General features: G+C 49.9%; 2 protein-coding genes across 3 annotated transcripts; both read left to right on the forward strand.

Annotated features, from left to right (window-relative positions):
* The first annotated feature begins 902 nt into the window (after positions 1-902).
* Positions 903-10,476, forward strand: ORMDL3 (ORMDL sphingolipid biosynthesis regulator 3). 2 transcript variants are annotated; one of them, XM_059489469.1, is made up of 4 exons: positions 903-1,019; positions 4,878-5,078; positions 6,298-6,449; positions 6,532-10,476. In XM_059489469.1, exons 2-4 carry the CDS (start codon positions 4,905-4,907, stop codon positions 6,581-6,583), a joined length of 378 nt encoding a protein of 125 aa, XP_059345452.1. In that variant the 5' UTR covers positions 903-1,019; positions 4,878-4,904; the 3' UTR covers positions 6,584-10,476. The 2 variants fall into 2 exon arrangements, with proteins under 2 accessions (XP_059345452.1, XP_059345451.1); XM_059489468.1 differs by having other exon boundaries at positions 6,573-10,476.
* A 957-nt stretch (positions 10,477-11,433) lies between these two features.
* Positions 11,434-16,964, forward strand: LOC132084340 (gasdermin-A3-like). The gene is made up of 9 exons (XM_059489409.1): positions 11,434-11,496; positions 12,371-12,632; positions 12,800-12,995; positions 13,706-13,871; positions 13,945-14,038; positions 14,705-14,889; positions 15,085-15,235; positions 15,951-16,024; positions 16,160-16,964. The coding sequence occupies exons 2-9, from the start codon at positions 12,413-12,415 to the stop codon at positions 16,448-16,450; spliced, it is 1,377 nt and encodes a 458-aa protein (XP_059345392.1). The 5' UTR covers positions 11,434-11,496; positions 12,371-12,412; the 3' UTR covers positions 16,451-16,964.
* Positions 16,965-17,399: the final 435 nt, after the last annotated feature.

Genomic DNA, 17,399 nt, shown 5'->3' on the forward strand with positions numbered 1-17,399 from the left:
AGGGTCAGGACACACAGCTCAGTGTGGAGGCACAGGGACACTCAGGGAATCTCGACATCGCTGTGACTCCACCTGGGCCAACACCAAAACCCAGAGTGGGCTGTGCCGAGCACAGTGTCTGTGCCAGCTCGGGGGGCACAGAGTGGCACCGGCAGAGCCGCGGGCAGCCGGGAGCACTTCACTCGGGCTTCACACACTGCCAGGGGCTCTGGGCAGGGGGTTTGCAGCCCAAAGCGGCTCCGATGCTGCCCCTATGCTGCTGGAAGAGCCGGCAGCGGCACTCACAGAGCCCTGCACAGATGGCTGCGGCACCCGTGGGCCGTGCCAGCCCCACGCGATGAGCTTTGATGGTTGTGCAAACAAAAGCGGAGCCAGATGGTCTCCCCCGCGCTCCAGCGCTGGAATCCTGCGCTCGCTCCCAGCGCCGACCTTGGCTGGTGTCCTGCAGCGCTGCCGGCCTGTCCGGGCTGTCTGCACAATGCTGCCGCTGGGATTTTCACGCTATCACGGCATCAGAGTAGTTTGGGTGGGAAGGGACTTTAAAAACCACCCAGTCCCATCCCATGCCATGGGCAGGGACACATTCCAGCCCCCCAGATCGCTCCAAGCCCTGTCCAACCCGGCCTCGCACGCCTCCAGGGATGGAGCAGCCACAGCTCCGGCTGGAAGCAGCCCCAGCGTTCCCCCACCCTCGGATTTCCCCTGGGAGAAGGGGCAGAGGGGGCAGCCCACCCTCCCCGGGCACGCCGGAGGCACCCAGCGGGGTCTGGGGTCCGCTGTGAGCGGAGCGGGGCTCGGTGCAACCCCCGATGCCCTTCCCGGAGCCGCTCCCGCCGGTTCCCATGGCGGCCCCGCCTCTCCCGCTGCTGCCGGACTACAGCTCCCGGCGTGCCGCGGCGGGGCGGGCCGAGGGGCCGCCGGGAGCGCACCGGGAGAGCACCGGGAGCGCGGCGCAGCGAGCGCCGGCCCCGCCGAGCCGAGGCGAGCCGGGCCGGGCCGGAGCGGAGCGGGCGGGAGCGGTGAGTGCGGGCCGGGGGCGCGGGGCAGCACCGGGGGGCTCTGCTCTCCCGGGGGCGGCGGCGGCCGAGCCCCGCGGCGGGGCCGGGGGAAGGTGCCTCGCATGGGCCCGGCCCGAAAGGAAAACACCCCAAAAGAGAGAAGCGGGTGCTGGGATGGAGCTGGGGAGCGGCGGGGTGGGAGCGGGGGGTCCCGGGTAGGTAGTGCGGGTCCACACGGTGCGGTCGCGCTGTGCAGAGCCCGGCCGGGAGCGGGTCCTGCCCCGGCCTCACGGGGCACCGTCCCGTCCCGGGAAAACGGGGAGGAAAGTGGGGTCTGGGACCCCATGTGAGCTCAGAGGAGCCCAACCTCGGCCTTGTCTTGGTGCCCAAGATCTCCCGTTAAATCCACCAGGAAAGGCCGAGGGGGCAGGATCCCCGCCCTCAGCCGGTTCACGCGTGTCCTCGTCCCCGTGTCCCCCGTGTTCCCCGGGTTCCCCCCCGGGCTCCGGCAGCCCCGGGCCCCCGAGGAGGAACCGGGCAGCGCTGGGGCTCAGACACGTCCAACACAGCCCCGGGCTGGAGGGACACGGGACGCTGTGTTCCCGGTGTCACCTCTCACCCAGCACAGCCCATTTCACCAGCGTCCCCCATGTCCTCCGTGCTCTGGTTCATCCATCGCCAGAAGGGTTTAAAGGATTTGTTTGGGAGGTGGCAGCTGTTGCTGCTAGAGATTGGGATCTGTGATCCGTGGGATCATCGGCACCTGCAGTCTGGGAACACTCAAGATCAAGATAAGCACCCGAGCCCTCCTTCCCTCCCAGCCCAGTGAAGATCCTGCAGCAGGGTGCCAGGATCAGAGCGTGATGCTGAAATCCCTGGGGAGGGGTGACAGCACTGCCAAATCATAGGAGCGTTGATTTAGGAAGGAAAAGGACTTCAAGATCATCAAGTCCAAGTGTTAAACAAAGGAACAGGAGCAGATGGTGGTCACACTCCTCTGGGGACAGAGGTGAGGAAGGAGCTGCCCCTGGACAGGGAGCAGGACAGGCAGGATGAGGCAGAGGGAGGGCTCAGCTCCAGCGCCTCGCTGTGCCCTTTGCCACTGGCCACAGCTCCGACTTTTCCCCTCCTTGGATGGCCACTGTCCAATGTCAGCACAGCCCTGACCTTCACCCTGAGCCTGGTGCAACATTCAGGCTTTTCTGTTCCAAAAAAAAGTGGGAAAGCAGAGCCTGGCAGCAGCTGCCCTGGGAAGGGGGGCTGGAGTCCTTCCCATGATGGGCTGTGTCTTGTTGTCCTGCAGGTGAACAAATCCTGGTGTGGAATTGGAAATCAAACATGGGATGTGGGATGGGGGTAGGGACAGAGCTCTGGGAGTTTGTGTGCCCTCAGCCAAGCTTGTGCAATCCAAAATTTGGGAGAGCTGGGCCAAGGGCTGCAGAGCTGGTGAAATATTTAAGGTGGGGAAGGACAGAGTTGGAGATGTGGAATAACCCTCATTGCAGCTGTGAGTGCTTGGTGTGTCTGTATGTCCTGCAAGAATGAATTAACCAACCTCTCATATGTTCCAGCATCCCACCCCTCTAATCCTTAATTTCACAAGGAAGGGAAACTGAGGCACGGGAAGGAGAATTGCTTCACATACAGCTCCCAAGTTAAGCCTTTTACCACCCAGTTGTGGGTCTGCAACTGCCCTCGTTTGCAGAGGAGGCCAAATCCAAGCTGCTCCTTAGTTTTTGGAAATTATGGTTGGAAATTCCACATCACCAGCCCTGGGCACCTCTGGCTGCAGGGAGCTTCCACAGGACTCATGGAGAGAAGGCTTTTAACTGTTGATGAAAGTCGATTTTAAGGCCTCCAGTGAGAGCACAGATCCCTTTCTGTGGGCAGCCCCTCTCCAATCCCTCTTCCCGCACCCTTTTGTTGCTCCTATCCCCAGACATGTGGTTCCTCCTGCTGCACAGCTGGAATCCCACAGACACAGCTCTCTGTGGAGCATCCAGCTGTTCCTCACTGCTGTCTCCTGCATCCTCCAGACTAAACAAACCCATTTCCTTCCAGCTGTCCTTGCAGGTCATGTTTTTCCTACACCTCTGCTCATTTTCTCCAGCTCCTCCCAGGACTGGACAGCGTTCACCCAACATCCAGGAGATCTATTTCCCAAGTCTGGCACTCAGCACTCTTGTTTACACATTCCATGGGGTGCTTTTCTTTTTGTTGTTGTAACAATCTGACTCTTTTTGACTCATTTATCCTTTGCCCCAACCTTCTGAGAGCCTTTGGGAATTGCAGCAGGTTTAGGACAGAGCTGCTCCCTCTGCCAGGGGTGAAGTGCTGAACTCTGGCCTTTAGTCTTGTTTCCAAATCAAACTTTGGGCTTTTCTCTGAAATATCCGTAAGTTCGTGACCTGGGAGGTGAGCAACAAGGGAGTGAGCACCCCACAGACCTGCAGCCACTTTCCTGGGAACAAAATCCTCCTCCAGATATGAGCCCCCTGACACAGTGAGGTGAGGATGTGCAGCAACAGCTGCCTGTGTGCATGGAGGAGGTTTGGGAGTTACTTGGAGCATTCCAGGAGCTGTGGAGCGGAGCTGGCTGTGAGTCCCAGCCCTGGGCAGGAGTGGGGATGGTGCCAGCTCCTGAGACAAGGCAGGCTCAGCACTGCATGAGGGAGCTGGGAACAGCTGGCAGTGAGGAGAGTGTGATGTTGGATCTGGCTCAGGCTTGCCTCTGGAGAGCTGGAGGGAACAGCAGCACAGCTTCCAGCTGTGGGAAGCAGCAGCAGAGCCACAAGGCCAGACATGAGGAAACAGCCTTCACTGTGGGGTGCTGCAGCCAAGGAGGATGAACTGGATCATCTCCTCAAGCTCCTGTTCTCTGGGACACAAAGAAGATTTTACATTTCCCTGATGTTGGTGTGAAGACATGCAGCTTTGCAGTGGGTTTAGTTTGTGCTGTTTTCTGTAATTCCTGGATACCAGTGAGCCAGAGCTCTCCTGCTGCCACTGGCACTGTGTCAGACCAGAAAGCCACTTGATACCTTCACTGTCTCAGAGGCACCACTCCAAGGACTTGCTCTAACAGGGTGATACTCTCTTGCTTCCTCTCCTCCTGGCACTGTCCAGAAAACCATCTTTGTGCTCCTCCTACATGCCAGTTGTTCTTTCCAGGTAGGGGAAGGGCTAACTCCTCCCCAGCTCTTCCTCCTGGAACATCCTCCCAAGGCACTTTGTGCTGTTATCTCTCCCTTTTTACGTTCCTCAACAAGAATCTCATTCCTTGCCTGGGGGGAAATTTTTTTTGTTCCTCTTTTTTTACCCCTCTGCAAGTCTTAAATCTGAAGGCAAAACACATGAGCCAGAGTAGGAGACAAGCAAACCTCCCAAGTCATGCAGAACTGTGTTAATTTAGTTAAATTAATCAGGAGACCTGTTGATACAGAGCCTTTCCTCTGCAAATGCTCTGGTCCCTTCCCAAGTTTAAGTCATGCTGACTCCATAAGCACGCAGGAGCTTCCTGTGCTGTGTGTTTCCATGATTAACACTGTGATGAGGATTTAAAAGTGCTTAAAAGTATTGGTTTGAGTTTTGTCAGGCAATCGTGGGATTGAACCTCAACACCTCAGCTCCAGGAAAACATCTCAAATCACAAGAAGCTTCTGTCACAGACAAGCTTCCCACACATAATTCCCAAATCTCAACCACTCCCGGAGTCAGCGACGTCAGCTCTAAGAATGGCAATACCGAGGGGCAGAGGAGGGAACTGACTGGGGATTTTTATAGCAAACAGCAGATTTTGGGTTTGCTTGACAACCAGCCTGTGCTCAGCCCCACTGAGCAGTTTGGATCCGGGCTCTGACCTCAGTGTTTGTGTTCCAGGGGCTCCTGCCAGCCAGGAGAGGCAGGATGAACGTGGGAACGGCGCACAGCGAGGTGAACCCCAACACCAGGGTGATGAACAGCCGTGGCATCTGGCTGTCCTACGTGCTGGGCATCGGGCTGCTGCACGTCGTGCTCCTCAGCATCCCCTTCTTCAGCGTCCCCGTGGTCTGGACCCTCACCAACATCATCCACAACCTGGTAAGGGAGCGGCACGGGGAGCCTGGGCACAGCTGTTGCTCTGAGCAATCTGCTGAGATTCCTGTTGAAACAATTCCTTTGTGTTTCCAAAGATGTCGGGTGAGTTGCTCAACCTCCACCCTCGGCCTGTACTGGTGCCTCTGGGTTATGGATTTAAATCCAGCCCAGGTACAGGTGAGGCAGCAACGCCTGGTGAGGTTGCTCAGAGGGGACGTGGATTCATTTCCTGTAGGGCAAATCCTTCATTGTGTCCCCTTCCCAAAGGATTCTGTGACAGACCCCATCACTGGGGTTGGTAAAACCTGAATTGGCCTCATGAGAGTTAAGAAAAAACAAGATTAACCCACTGATTTTGTTCTGCCTAAAGTAAAAGATTAGTCCAGGAACTGATTCTTCTCGCTGAAGATCAAGTCCCCACATAGGTCCCCTTGGGCACAGGGGACAAAAAACTTCTGGGATGGAGCAGCTGATTACGTGTCTTTTATTTTAAATAATATCTCAGCCTGGGAATATTCCAGTGATAAAAATTACAGGGATTGAGGACCCTCATGATAAGCTATTACTAGTGGGGGATAAAAACCTCCACAAACGCCCAAACTGGAGCTGCTCAGGAGATAAAAACCTCCACAAACCCTCAAACTGGAGCTGCTCAGGAGATAAAAACCTCCACAAACCCTCAAACTGGAGCTGCTCAGGAGATAAAAACAACCACAAAGCCCCAAACTGGAACTGCTCAGCACTCAGTTCACGAGCTGCTGCCTTCTCACCCATCTTCCCTGGCAGCTTTAACTTCTGGGGACAAAAAGGAATTTAAAGGCCAGGAGTGGCTGTACTTGGGAGCTGTGCTGTAGCCAGAATGTTTGTGTGTGACTTGTGTTCCCCTGGTAATCAGGGGGTGACAGATCTTCTCCCAGTCATTTTCGGGGAGCCCTCAGGCAGCAGGCAGGCGCTAATCTCCCGATCGCAGAGATCCCAGGGCTGTAATCTTGCCACCGCCTCCTTGGCTCACACCCAGGAGCCGAGCGAGAGTTCTGACGTGGATCAGCCGAGCTGGCCCGGCCTTTCCCAACTCTCCTTTCTTTCCCCGCTTTCCTGACCGCTCCGGGTTTTCCAGCAGCGCCACATCCCTCTAGTGGAACGGCGCGGGGGTGCAAGCGCCCGGATCCCCTGCTCTGGAGCTGGGGTTTTTGGGGTCAGCCTGACGCTGTGTGTCCTGCAGAGCATGTACATCTTCCTGCACACCGTGAAGGGAACCCCCTTCGAGACCCCGGACCAGGGCAAGGCCCGGCTGCTCACGCACTGGGAGCAGATGGATTACGGAGTCCAGTTCACGGCGTCCCGCAAGTTCCTCACCATCATGCCCATCGTCCTGTGAGTATTCTGGGCTGGCTGAGCCACCTCGTGTCCCAGCACCCAGCAGTGTTCTGGGAGATAAACACGTGGAATGCCACAGCTCAGTTTGCCTCTCTCTCTGTTCCCGCCTTCCCTCTGCAGTTATTTTCTAACCAGTTTTTACACCAAGTACGACCGGGTGCACTTCATCATCAACACCATCTCCCTCATGAGCGTGCTGATCCCCAAACTGCCTCAGTTCCACGGCGTGAGGATCTTCGGCATCAACAAGTACTGAGCGGCGTGGCCGGAGCGGACGGAGGAGGAGCAGGGCTGAGGGGGATTCCTCTCTCCAGCCCCATTTCCTCCCTCCACACAGACTGGGATGTGGTTTGGCTGTTTAAAGCAGATCCCAACAGACACATTCCGCATGCTGGATCCTCGTGCCCAATAAATCCAAACCAGCTCCAGAGTAGAGTTTAGTGCGGAGCAGGACGTGCGACAGCGGATTTCTCTTCCCCCAGGGTCATCAATAGATGCAAAACCACTGAGACGTTGAGGTACAACAAGGATGAATTCTGGGAAGAGTCTCATCTATTCCAGACATGGAATGACAAGGATAGGGATGAGGGGAAAAGCTTTTAGTGCTGGTACTATTGCTGTGGTAAATGCACTTTAAAATACATTTCCCTTCCTGAAGCTGGGTGCTTTGAGCAGAACGTGAGGGAAATCCAAAGGGATACAGCCAGACTTTCCCAGGACTGGATTGTTTTGGGGTCTGATCTCCAGTTTTAGGTGGGAAGTGGGAGGGGGAAGTGAATGAAAGATTTTTATTTTGCAATTGTTGACACTTAGAAGGGAAATTCTTTTCCTAAAAACAGCACAGGAAGAAGTAACCTGCAGTTTGATTTCCTACATCACCATGTGTGTGATCCAGGGAAAAGGTGGATAGATCCAAAATCATGCTTGTTACTTTCAGTTTATACCCAAATCTGCCCAGATAACTCCTCTCCCCACCCCAAACTGCTGTTTTTAAGTGCACAGGAGCTCAGTGGGCATTTGGATCAAGGGCTGAGGGCAGGTGATTTAATGACTGACACCAAATGCCATGGAGCTCCTTGGAACATGGACAGGTGTGGGAGAGGCAGCCAGTGGGCAGGTACAGGAGGAAGGCTGATTGCTCTAATCAAGCAGGCAGCCATCCTTGACTTGGAATTGTTCTCCTCACTTCAGCTCCTTGGTTGCTTAAGTGCATGTGACTGGGATTTGCCAGTTCTCCATGGACTCCAGGGCTGGATTTCTGGCTTACCTGGAAATCTGTCCCTCAGCTCCATGCCCAAGGGCTGTGTGAGCAGCAGCACCAGCAGCAGATGAATTGACCAGCAAAGGAGTCGATTTGTCACTGACAGTAGATCCTGTCACAGAGGAACAAAATCAAGCCTTTTTCCTCTAAAATTACCACCTAAATAAAGCAGGCTTAGGTTTCCTGGCTGAGACAGCTTTTACTGTTTTACTGAAAATCAGAATGACCTGATTTCCCTTTGGGTTGTGTCCCAGATGGAATGGGTTTTCCCTCACTCTTCCCCTGTAACCCCATGAAAACCTATCTTTTTGTTGTCTTAGTGCTTATATTGTCTCACCTTTTTTTGACAATGGTATAAATCTTTTAAATCTGCTTTTTTTTTTGTCCTTGCAGTAGCAAATCCAGCTTTAGAGGCCATGAGGGAGAATGTTGAGGTTTTGGATGGTCTGAGCATAGGATGTGGAAGGGAGAATTTTTAGATCTGTTACTACTCCATGCATAATTTTAGACAAGTTGCTTCACTTCTCTCTCAGACTTCCTTTGGGATTGCTACAGGGAAGGGAAAATATGGAGTGTACCTCAAAGGGCTGCTGGAATGCAGGGAGAATCATTCCCTCATGTGTTTGGAAAGTGGAAACCCAAGTGGAAAGGAAGTTTTCAAGCAGGTAGAAGGAGAAGAGAATCTGGCTGGAGACCCCAAGGTATTGACAGATGTGCAATTTCCTTGATGGGCAGTTTAAACCTTCCAACCTAGGATAGAAGAGCTGCTGCTTTAGCTGAGGTACTCTCTACCCTAATCGGCTCTTTAAGCTACTAGACAATGATAATTGTGATAAAAATAGAGATATTTCATCAATCAGCTGGGAAATGACACAGACATGAGCAGTATTCCTGCAGGAGGGACAGGTCCTGGCAGGGTGCCTGAGGCTGAACTTGAAATGTTGATTTGGTGCTGAACAGACCTGAGTGTCTGCCCAGACACCACTTCCATCTCCAGGGGAAATTAAAGGAAACTAATTATTCTCATAGAAAACATGGGGAAAACCATCATTTTGCAACAGAAACAGCCTCTAGATGCTCTCAAACATGACTCCTCACAGACAGACATATGCTGGGTATTTCTAAGCATATGCACATCACAGATTTGTAATTTTAGAATAATTATCAATTGAAAGGATCAGCTTTTTTTTTTTTTTTTTTTTTAAATGAGATACAGCAATAACACAGCTGTGGGTTTGAACACTTGTGTGGTCACTGACACCATCTGACCCTGTTTCCTTAAATTAAATATCAGCTGGGACTCAGCTGGGAATGGAATTATAAACTTCTCAAACAAGTAGGTTCTAAAGTGTAAACCCCCAAATTTGTAATTAAGACTCTGCCTAGCAACAAAAGTAAATATTTTTTGATTTCTCTCCTTCACACAAATGATCAAACCAGCCAATGGCAGAGTCATGACATGCCACTCTTCACAACACAGGTGTGGCATTTTTCCATGGAATAACTTACATTAATTTGGATTCAGTCAATCCAGTCAAGGGAAACATAAATGGAAACATGAGTAATATGAAAAGAAACAAGTTGGAGAAAGATTTCATGTTCTCTTGTGGTGAATTAAGTACCTATATATGGTTAATAAGTATTTGAACAATTACAGATTGGGTAGCATCTTCCTTAAGATCCCAACTTAAGGCTGGTGTCAGGATCAATCAAAAATAAAAAGCAGGAAGTCAATTGTAATTAAACCACCATTTTTGGGTGTACCTGAGGCAGTCTGAAGTGAAAGGACACCACGAGCAGGCTGAAGGGTGGTCAGACCTGGAAGGGGGCAGATCAGGTGTGAAGCCACATTGTGGGTGGAGAAATGAACCATGAACAGACGTGGTGCTGCAGGGAGGAGATGACTGATTGTTACTGATTTAAATGGGATTCCAATCACATCATACTTGACAGATTCCCTCTCACACTGGTCCTGTATCATAATCAGGACAAGTTCCTACCTGGAGAGATCAAATCTCCTGTGATGGAAAAACAACTCCTGGTAAGTTATTTTAAGCTTTTCTATTTTGGTCTGCAATTAAAGAGAAAAACTTGTGAATGGCTGGAATCCTCCTCAGGAACTGGCAGCAGCCTGTCCCGTCCTGTACTTGGCCAAGCCCCCTGAGCCACTGTCAGCACCACGCACGTTTCCATGGGGCACAGCAGCCCCTGCTCCAGGACACTCAGAAAACCAGCAAGTCCTCCCAGCCTGCTGCTCCTGAATCAGGGATCCTCACCTGGGAGTCCTTTCACAGAGCTACCAGGCTGGCAAACAGTCCAAACCTTTGCAGGAAAAAGCCTATAAATTAAACTAAATGGAGGGCTACTTATTCTCTTTTATGTTTGAATCACTGTTCAATTTTGGGTTGTTTTTAGAAGCTCGGTACTGGCCCTCAAGGAGGGGACAGCAGTGGGTTAACACATTAATATTCCTTCTTGTGACTTATGTTGCTTTATCATTGCCTAGAATATCTTTTTAAGCATGTGAGTGTTGGTGTGTCCATACCCTCCTTGGATCAGTTAAATCAGCTGAATTCGTTGGGAGGGTTTTTAAAGGAATGTTCTGTACAAAGTTTTAGGGTTTTTTTCCCCATAGCCTTCTTTTTGCTGTGGATACAGGAGTCTCATGTAGAGAACTTTCTAAAATAAAGTGTGAATATTTTTATTACTCCTTTGTACAGTATTCTAAGAGAGACTAATAAAAGTGAAGTATTCAGGTAAAAACTTGTGCTTGAGTCGTGGAATCATCACATGGATGGCTTTTGCTCTCAAACAAGCACAACAATGTACCCAGCAGACATGGAATGGCTCATGTAGGAAGGCACCTTAAGGGTCATGGGCCAATCCCACCCCTGCCATGGGCAGGGACACCTTCCACCAGCCCAGGCTGCTCCAAGCCACATCCAACCTGGCCTGGGACACTCCAAGGGATGGGGCAGCCTCAGCTTCTCTGGGAAACCTGTTCTGGGGCCACATCACCCTCACAGAGAGGAATTTCTTGTCACTATCCCCTCCTGAGTTCATTTCTCCATCTGTCAAAGAACAGCAATGTTACGTGGCTCTATAAAGCTGAATCCACAATGATGGAATGGTTTGGCTTGAAGGGACCTTAAAGCCACCCAGTCCCACCTGCTGCCAGGGGCAGGGACACCTTCCTGTCCAGTCTGGTCTGAGACACACCATCTCCTACATCTGTAGAAGTTCCAGTAACCCACAGTCCCTGTAACAGACTGGATAAGCTGCTGTGAACATCCAGGGGTCCTCCAGCATGGATCAGGTCTAATGCTGCCTTACCCAGGAGTTGCTTCAGGGAGCCCCCTGTTTTGTCAGGTAAGAGAAAGCTCAAGGAAAAGTCACCTTTAATATCAAAGCATTCAGTGAATATGAGTACCAGAGAACCCTTTTCTTGAACGTCCAGGACCATAAAAGGGCTTTCAGCAAGAGGTGGGTGCAGGCAAATTTGTTCCTAGGAAAGTGACGTTTATGTGTTAGATCAGTAGCTCATTGTAATGAACATGTATAAGCATGGTACATAAACACCTGGCTGTACAGTCTCAGCACACACACAGGATAAGGAGAGATCTGCTGTGTGTCTTCTGCAGATGAAGAATGCCTGCTTTCTAACCCTTCAAATTGTGTTAGAAAGTTTATTCTGGGCGATTTCGGTATCACCAGAAGCCACAGCAGTCCTGCAGTCTGCTTCAGACACCCTCCAGCCACAGGAGGCATCCACCCCACAAACAGGTAAGTGCAATATCCCAGAGCTTTGGTAAGGGAGAGGGTTGGTGGGAGCTCTCTGTTAAGTGCTCTTGTTTAGTTTTCCTCTTTTCTTGAGGACTTCCAAAACAATGTGTTGTGGAAATGGTACTAACATTGAGCGCACAAGGCTGTTTGTCTTTGGAATGGTTTAAATTGAAACAGGGTAGCATTAGATGGGATGTTGGGAAGAAACTCCTCCCTGTGAGGCTGATCAGGCCATGGCACAAGTTGCCCAGAGAAGCTGTGGTTGCCCCATTCGTGGAAATGTCCAAAGCCAGGTTGGCTGAGGCTTGGACCAACCTGGGAGAGTGGAAGGTGTCCCTGCCCATGTTAGAGAGAGGAATGGGATGAGCATTAATGTCCCTTCTGACCAAAACCAGTCTGGTTTACCCAATTCCCCCTCCCCAGCTCCATCCTGGAAAACACCAGAAAGGTGAAACTGAAACATTTTGATAAAAAAAAGCTGTGTCAAAAAACATACAGGGATTTCTTTCTGGCTCTCAAACACCAGCTCTCCCCTGCAGACCACCAGTGCCTGCCCAACAAGGCTGGGCTGGGCTGATGTCTCTCTCTTTTGGGGGACATTTGTCTCCAAAATCAGCACCCTCAGAGTCTGCCAATTGCAATCTCTCTGCAAAATGACTGGGATTCCCTAACAGAGCAGAACAAGTCCAAACAAGCCCTGGCTCCTGCTGCTTTTTCTCCAAATATGCCCTGAAACAATCCTGTGAAAATTGTGTCCTCGGATAATGTGAGTCATTACTTTGAAATCTTCTTAATAGATAAAGTCAGGCTTTGTTACAACATTCTGCTAATATTTGAAGTAATTCAGCTTAGCTTGTGTTCCCTCTTTCCCAAGGCATAAATCTACTTGGTTTTCCTTCAAAACTTCAGCCACAGAATGTTTAAAAAACTCACCAAATTCATCGCAAATCAAATGGATCCGAGCAAAGAATTGGACCCTGTCGAGAGCATTGCAGACCATGAGCACTTCAGGCCTCTCTGTCTACTGATACAAAAGAGAAAATCAAAACGCATATTCCACTCAGCTCCCTACTATCAGTGGACAGGGTTCACACTGGATGATGTGCTGCTGCCTGGAAAAGATGGTAAAAGCATAGGTAAAACTCATATTTTTCAATCTAAAGACCACCAATTCTATAGATAATGTGTTTGGGTCATTTGTGGCTGAACTGTACCATGTTCCACCTTTCATGTGTGTGTGTGATATAATTATAGTGTTGAGTCTGTGTAATCCTGCTTACGATAATGCATGGAATTATTTCAGAGTCTCTCCATCAAGATTCCAACCAATTTACTATCACAAAAACCAGTGCTGACCAGGTTGAGGGGCATGCCAGTGCTCCTTTGGGCCCTGTAAATGCAGAAGTGGAAATAGGTGCCTCCTCCTTGAATGTCTTTTCCATTAAGCTACAAAAGAAGAGCATCCCACTGCAATCACTGGAGGCACTGAGAAAAAAAAGGTAAGGCATGACAAAGGGAGCACACACACTCCAATCATCCCCCTCCAGCACACACCAGCTCAATAATGGGCTTTCAACAGCCAAAAGCAAAGATTAAGAACTTTGGGCAATTATTTCCCCTCACTAGGCCAAAGACTGGATATCGGTGCATGGTATCCTAACACAGGGAAAATGATTGGCATCTGACTCCATTGATTCAGAAGTGCTGAACAATTGCCTTATTAAAACTATACTATATTACATTATATACTATTTTAAAGAGATACTATACTATACTATACTATACTACATACTTACTTACTATATAATACTAACTAACTAACTAACTAACTAACTAACTAACTAGAAAAACCCGTGACTCTCTGCCCAGAGTCCCGACACAGCTGTGGATCCAACTGGACCATGAATCCAAACAACCATCACCAGAATGCAATCAAGCAATCACCTTGGGTAAACAATCTCCATACCACATTCCACGTGGGCACAAACACAGGCAGTGAATGAGAAAAAACTACTTTCTCTTGTTCTCTCTGTGCTTCTTCAGGAAAAACCCTGAGATAGAGAATTATGTCTCTCTGTTCAGAGAATGTGAATGCCTCAACTGGAGCTACAAGTTCACCCCTGAACCTCCTCTTCTACAGCCTGAGCACCCCCAGCTGCATCTGCCACTCCTGGTGCTCCAAACCCTTTCCATACTTTTCCTCTTTTAGACAAATCAACATGAATCATTCCCTCATCCAACAACTCCAGAGAACAAACATCAATCTGTACATGGTCACGGAAATCCTCGAAGCCTCAGAGGAGACTGTCTACACAGCATCCATCATGGCAGATGGGGTCTTTAATGTCCAATGTCACATCACACTTGGTGCACAGGTTTGGCTTTTCCTCTCCTTTGTTCCCCAACAGCTGCACCCAGCTGTTCTAACTGGTTGTTTTCCTTCACCAGGGCACCAGAGAGAACAAACAAAGCATAGTCATACCCAAGGGCTGCACGCTGGCCTTCAGGACCGTCCCGCTATACATTAGAGATGGAAAATGGAGTAAGCAACTTCCAGAAATGACAGACTTCTCCCTTCTGGAAATAGTGCAGAAGAAGAAGATCTTAGGAAGTATCACTGTGCCCCAGATACAGCCTCATATTGTCTGCAAGGACATGGAGGCAGTGTGAGGGACTGAAATCAGCTGGGGGAGGTCAGACTGCCCATGCTAGGTCAAAGAACTACACAGGAAAAATGCTGTTTGGGGAGCAATTAGTAAAGAAAGAAGGAAGTCTCTGATCTATATTTCAGGAGCTGCAGAGCTCCTGTTGATAAATGGCATGGAGAACAGAGTTTGGGTGTCCCTTCTCTTCCCTTCCTGAGAAGAAAAGAGCCAAGGACAAAACTGGGTGGGTAACCAACAGTGGGAAGACTGGTTTAGAACACCATAAATGTCCTTTATATTCTTCTGCAGATATGAAGCATTTTGAAATTGAAGCATATGCCAGATTTGGTAAGTAATATACTTTCACAGCTTCCACTTGCACAACTTTTGTCTGCTTTGGGTAAGATGGAATCTCCCAGTATTAAACAACAGGAGAGATGCATTTGCCGCTTCTCTGAGACATCACGACTGCCCAAATTCCATATTGCTTCAAAAACACTCAGAGAAGGGTTTCATACTCTGGGTTTAGAGCTGCATGTGCACTCCATGTTCAGAAGTGACAGATTTGGATTCATTCTGGTTTGCAGTTCCCCTGTCACGGAGAGTAGAATTAGGACCAGGGCTGGAAGAAGTTGAAATCTGCTGTCGAATCTTCTCTGGGTTGTCTCCTGACCTGCTGCTCATCATCTTAAACACCATCAAAGCTGTGATGAGAGACAAGAACCTCCTTCAAGAGCTCAGCCAGAAAGTAAGTGAAGCTTTTCTCACTGACACAATTTATAAATACAGACACAGCCACAACCACACCTCTTGTCGCACAAGTCACCTGCCCTGTACAACAATTAGCCATCCAAAATTCCCTCTCTCAGCACAGCTCCCTGCTAAGGAGAAGCAGCAGCCTCTGCCCTCAAATCCTGACATTTCTTTTCCTTCTTCCCCACAGATGGAAGAAGTTGCTGAGCAAAATTATGGTTATGAGCTGAAAACTGAAAGCCCAGATTTAAAAGAACTCTTCAGCACCTTGCAGCAATCCCCAAGACATCATCTCCTTCAGCTGGCAGAAGGAATCACCTACGTCCTTGATGCTTTGCAGGGTGAGGCTTTGGGGCTTCAGGAGGGAAATCAAGGCAGGGATGACTCCCACTCCTGCCATTCTCTCATTCCTTCCTCTCATACTCCTCCTCCTCCTCAAGTGGAATCAACATCAAAATACCACAGAGGGGAGAGGAGAGAAACCCCCTCTGCACCCACCCAGGGCTCCCTGCTCCCTCAAAGTCTGGCCACAGCTTCCTCCCAAGGGCAGCCCACATCTCTGCTCTGCTGACCAGCAACACGACCCAGGCCAATGGCTGCAGCTGTGTCTGGGACAGCTGGGTTGGATACCAGGGAAAGGTTCTTATCCCTGAGGGGGCTCAGGCACTGAACAGACTCCCCAGGCAATGGTCACAGCCCCAAGGCTGACACAGCTCCAGCAGGGCTTGGACAACACCCTCAGCACAGGGTGGGATTGTTGGGGTGTCTGTGCAGGGACAGGAGTTGCACATCAGTTATCCTTCTGGGTGCCTTCCAACTCCACATTCCATATGGGATATTGTGGGTAACAGCCAGATCACTCTCACAGGGAGCCTGCACAAATCATTTCTATTAAAACATCCAAAGAACTTTGACCAAAGCAGCATTTCCTACAGGAAATGATCACCCTTCCCATCCTCTTCACTCTTTCCCATCCTGCTCACCAGTCCCAGCCCACCAGCAACCTCCATCACCTTGCTGGGAGGTTTTGGATCCAAACCCAGTTTATTTCTGCAGAGTTAACAGAGGATCAGCTGCTGCTGCTGCTGGAATCCTTGGAAAGGAAGATTGTGTCCCAACAGCTGAGCCTGGTGAGAACAGAAATCACACTTGGCTCCTTTCAAGGGGGCACAGACTATTTTAATTCTAGCAACATTCCCATAATGATGACACAAGCTGGCAACTGATTGAAATTCTGATTTTGGTTTTTTGTTGTTCCTGTGAAGGTTGCAAATCTCCTGGAACATGACAAGGTGAAGAGGAAGGGGACTTTTCTTGTGGATGCCAGGCAGCTCTTGCCACACGAGGAGGACCAGATGTTAACCATTGCCCTGGTGGAGCTGAGTGGAGTGCAGCTCCAGGAAGATGGATCAATTATCCCTAGGGATAAACCCTTTGAGGCCATGGCTGCCCTGTTAGTGGCCCTGTACGCCCTCAACCTCCTGAGTGGCTTGCAGATACACATGGCCCTGCCCAGGGATCCCTTCCTCAAGATGTTGGAAGGCTTTGTGCGGTAAAAAAAATTTAAGGCAAGAAAACTCAATATGGTTGCTAAAGGCTGGATATCAAAGTGGATTTGTCTGTCTGTCTCCCCATGAATGCAGAAAGACAACAGGAAAATCCAAAAGCCTAAAGAATCACAGGCCTGGCACCAGTGCTTCATGTAATCCTGCTTCCCTCAAAATGCTGCTGCTGCTGCTGCTGCTGCTGCTGCTGCTGCAATCAGTAAATGGGAAAGGGAAGGGCAAAGGGAATGGAAAGGAAAATGCAAAGGAAAAGGGAGGAAATGAAAAGGAAACAAAAGCCAAAAGGAACATCAGCAGTGGTTCACTTACTCTGGTCCCTCTGTGTTTCAGCATGGGATCCATGAACTGCTGGTGTCAGGAAGGTGGGGAAATCCCAGAGGTTTCACTGACACCTCCCTGGTGCCATCTCCCTGAGATGCTTGAGGGACACAGGTAGCACTTCAGAGCAATACTACAATACTCTCATTATCACTTTATCAATAAAGAGCAGCTTCTTGCTAAGCAACTTTGTGGTCTCAAAGGCTGTTTCTTAATTTTGTGTCTTTTCTGTCCCATGGCACACCTGACAACCTCAGGATTGAGGCTGTACCAGAAATAAGGGCCCTTGATGTGGACACAGCAGTCTCATGTAGAAAACTTTCTAAAATAAAGTGTGAATATTTTTATTACTCCTTTGTACAGTATTCTAAGAGACACTAATAAAAATTAATTATTCAGGTAAAAACTTGCACTTGAGTCCTGGAATCATCACATGGATGGCTTTTGCTCTTACACAAGCATGACAATGACTATGGCAAACATAGAATGACTCAGGTTGGAAGGCATCTTAAGCCTCATCCATTCCTGCTTCCTGCCATGGGCAGGGACACCTTCCACCAGCCCAGGCTGCTCCAAGCCACATCCAGCCTGGCCTTGGACACTCCAAGGGATGGGGCAGCCA

Source organism: Ammospiza nelsoni, chromosome 26 (assembly GCF_027579445.1).
Source record: "Ammospiza nelsoni isolate bAmmNel1 chromosome 26, bAmmNel1.pri, whole genome shotgun sequence".
Taxonomy (NCBI): domain Eukaryota; kingdom Metazoa; phylum Chordata; class Aves; order Passeriformes; family Passerellidae; genus Ammospiza; species Ammospiza nelsoni.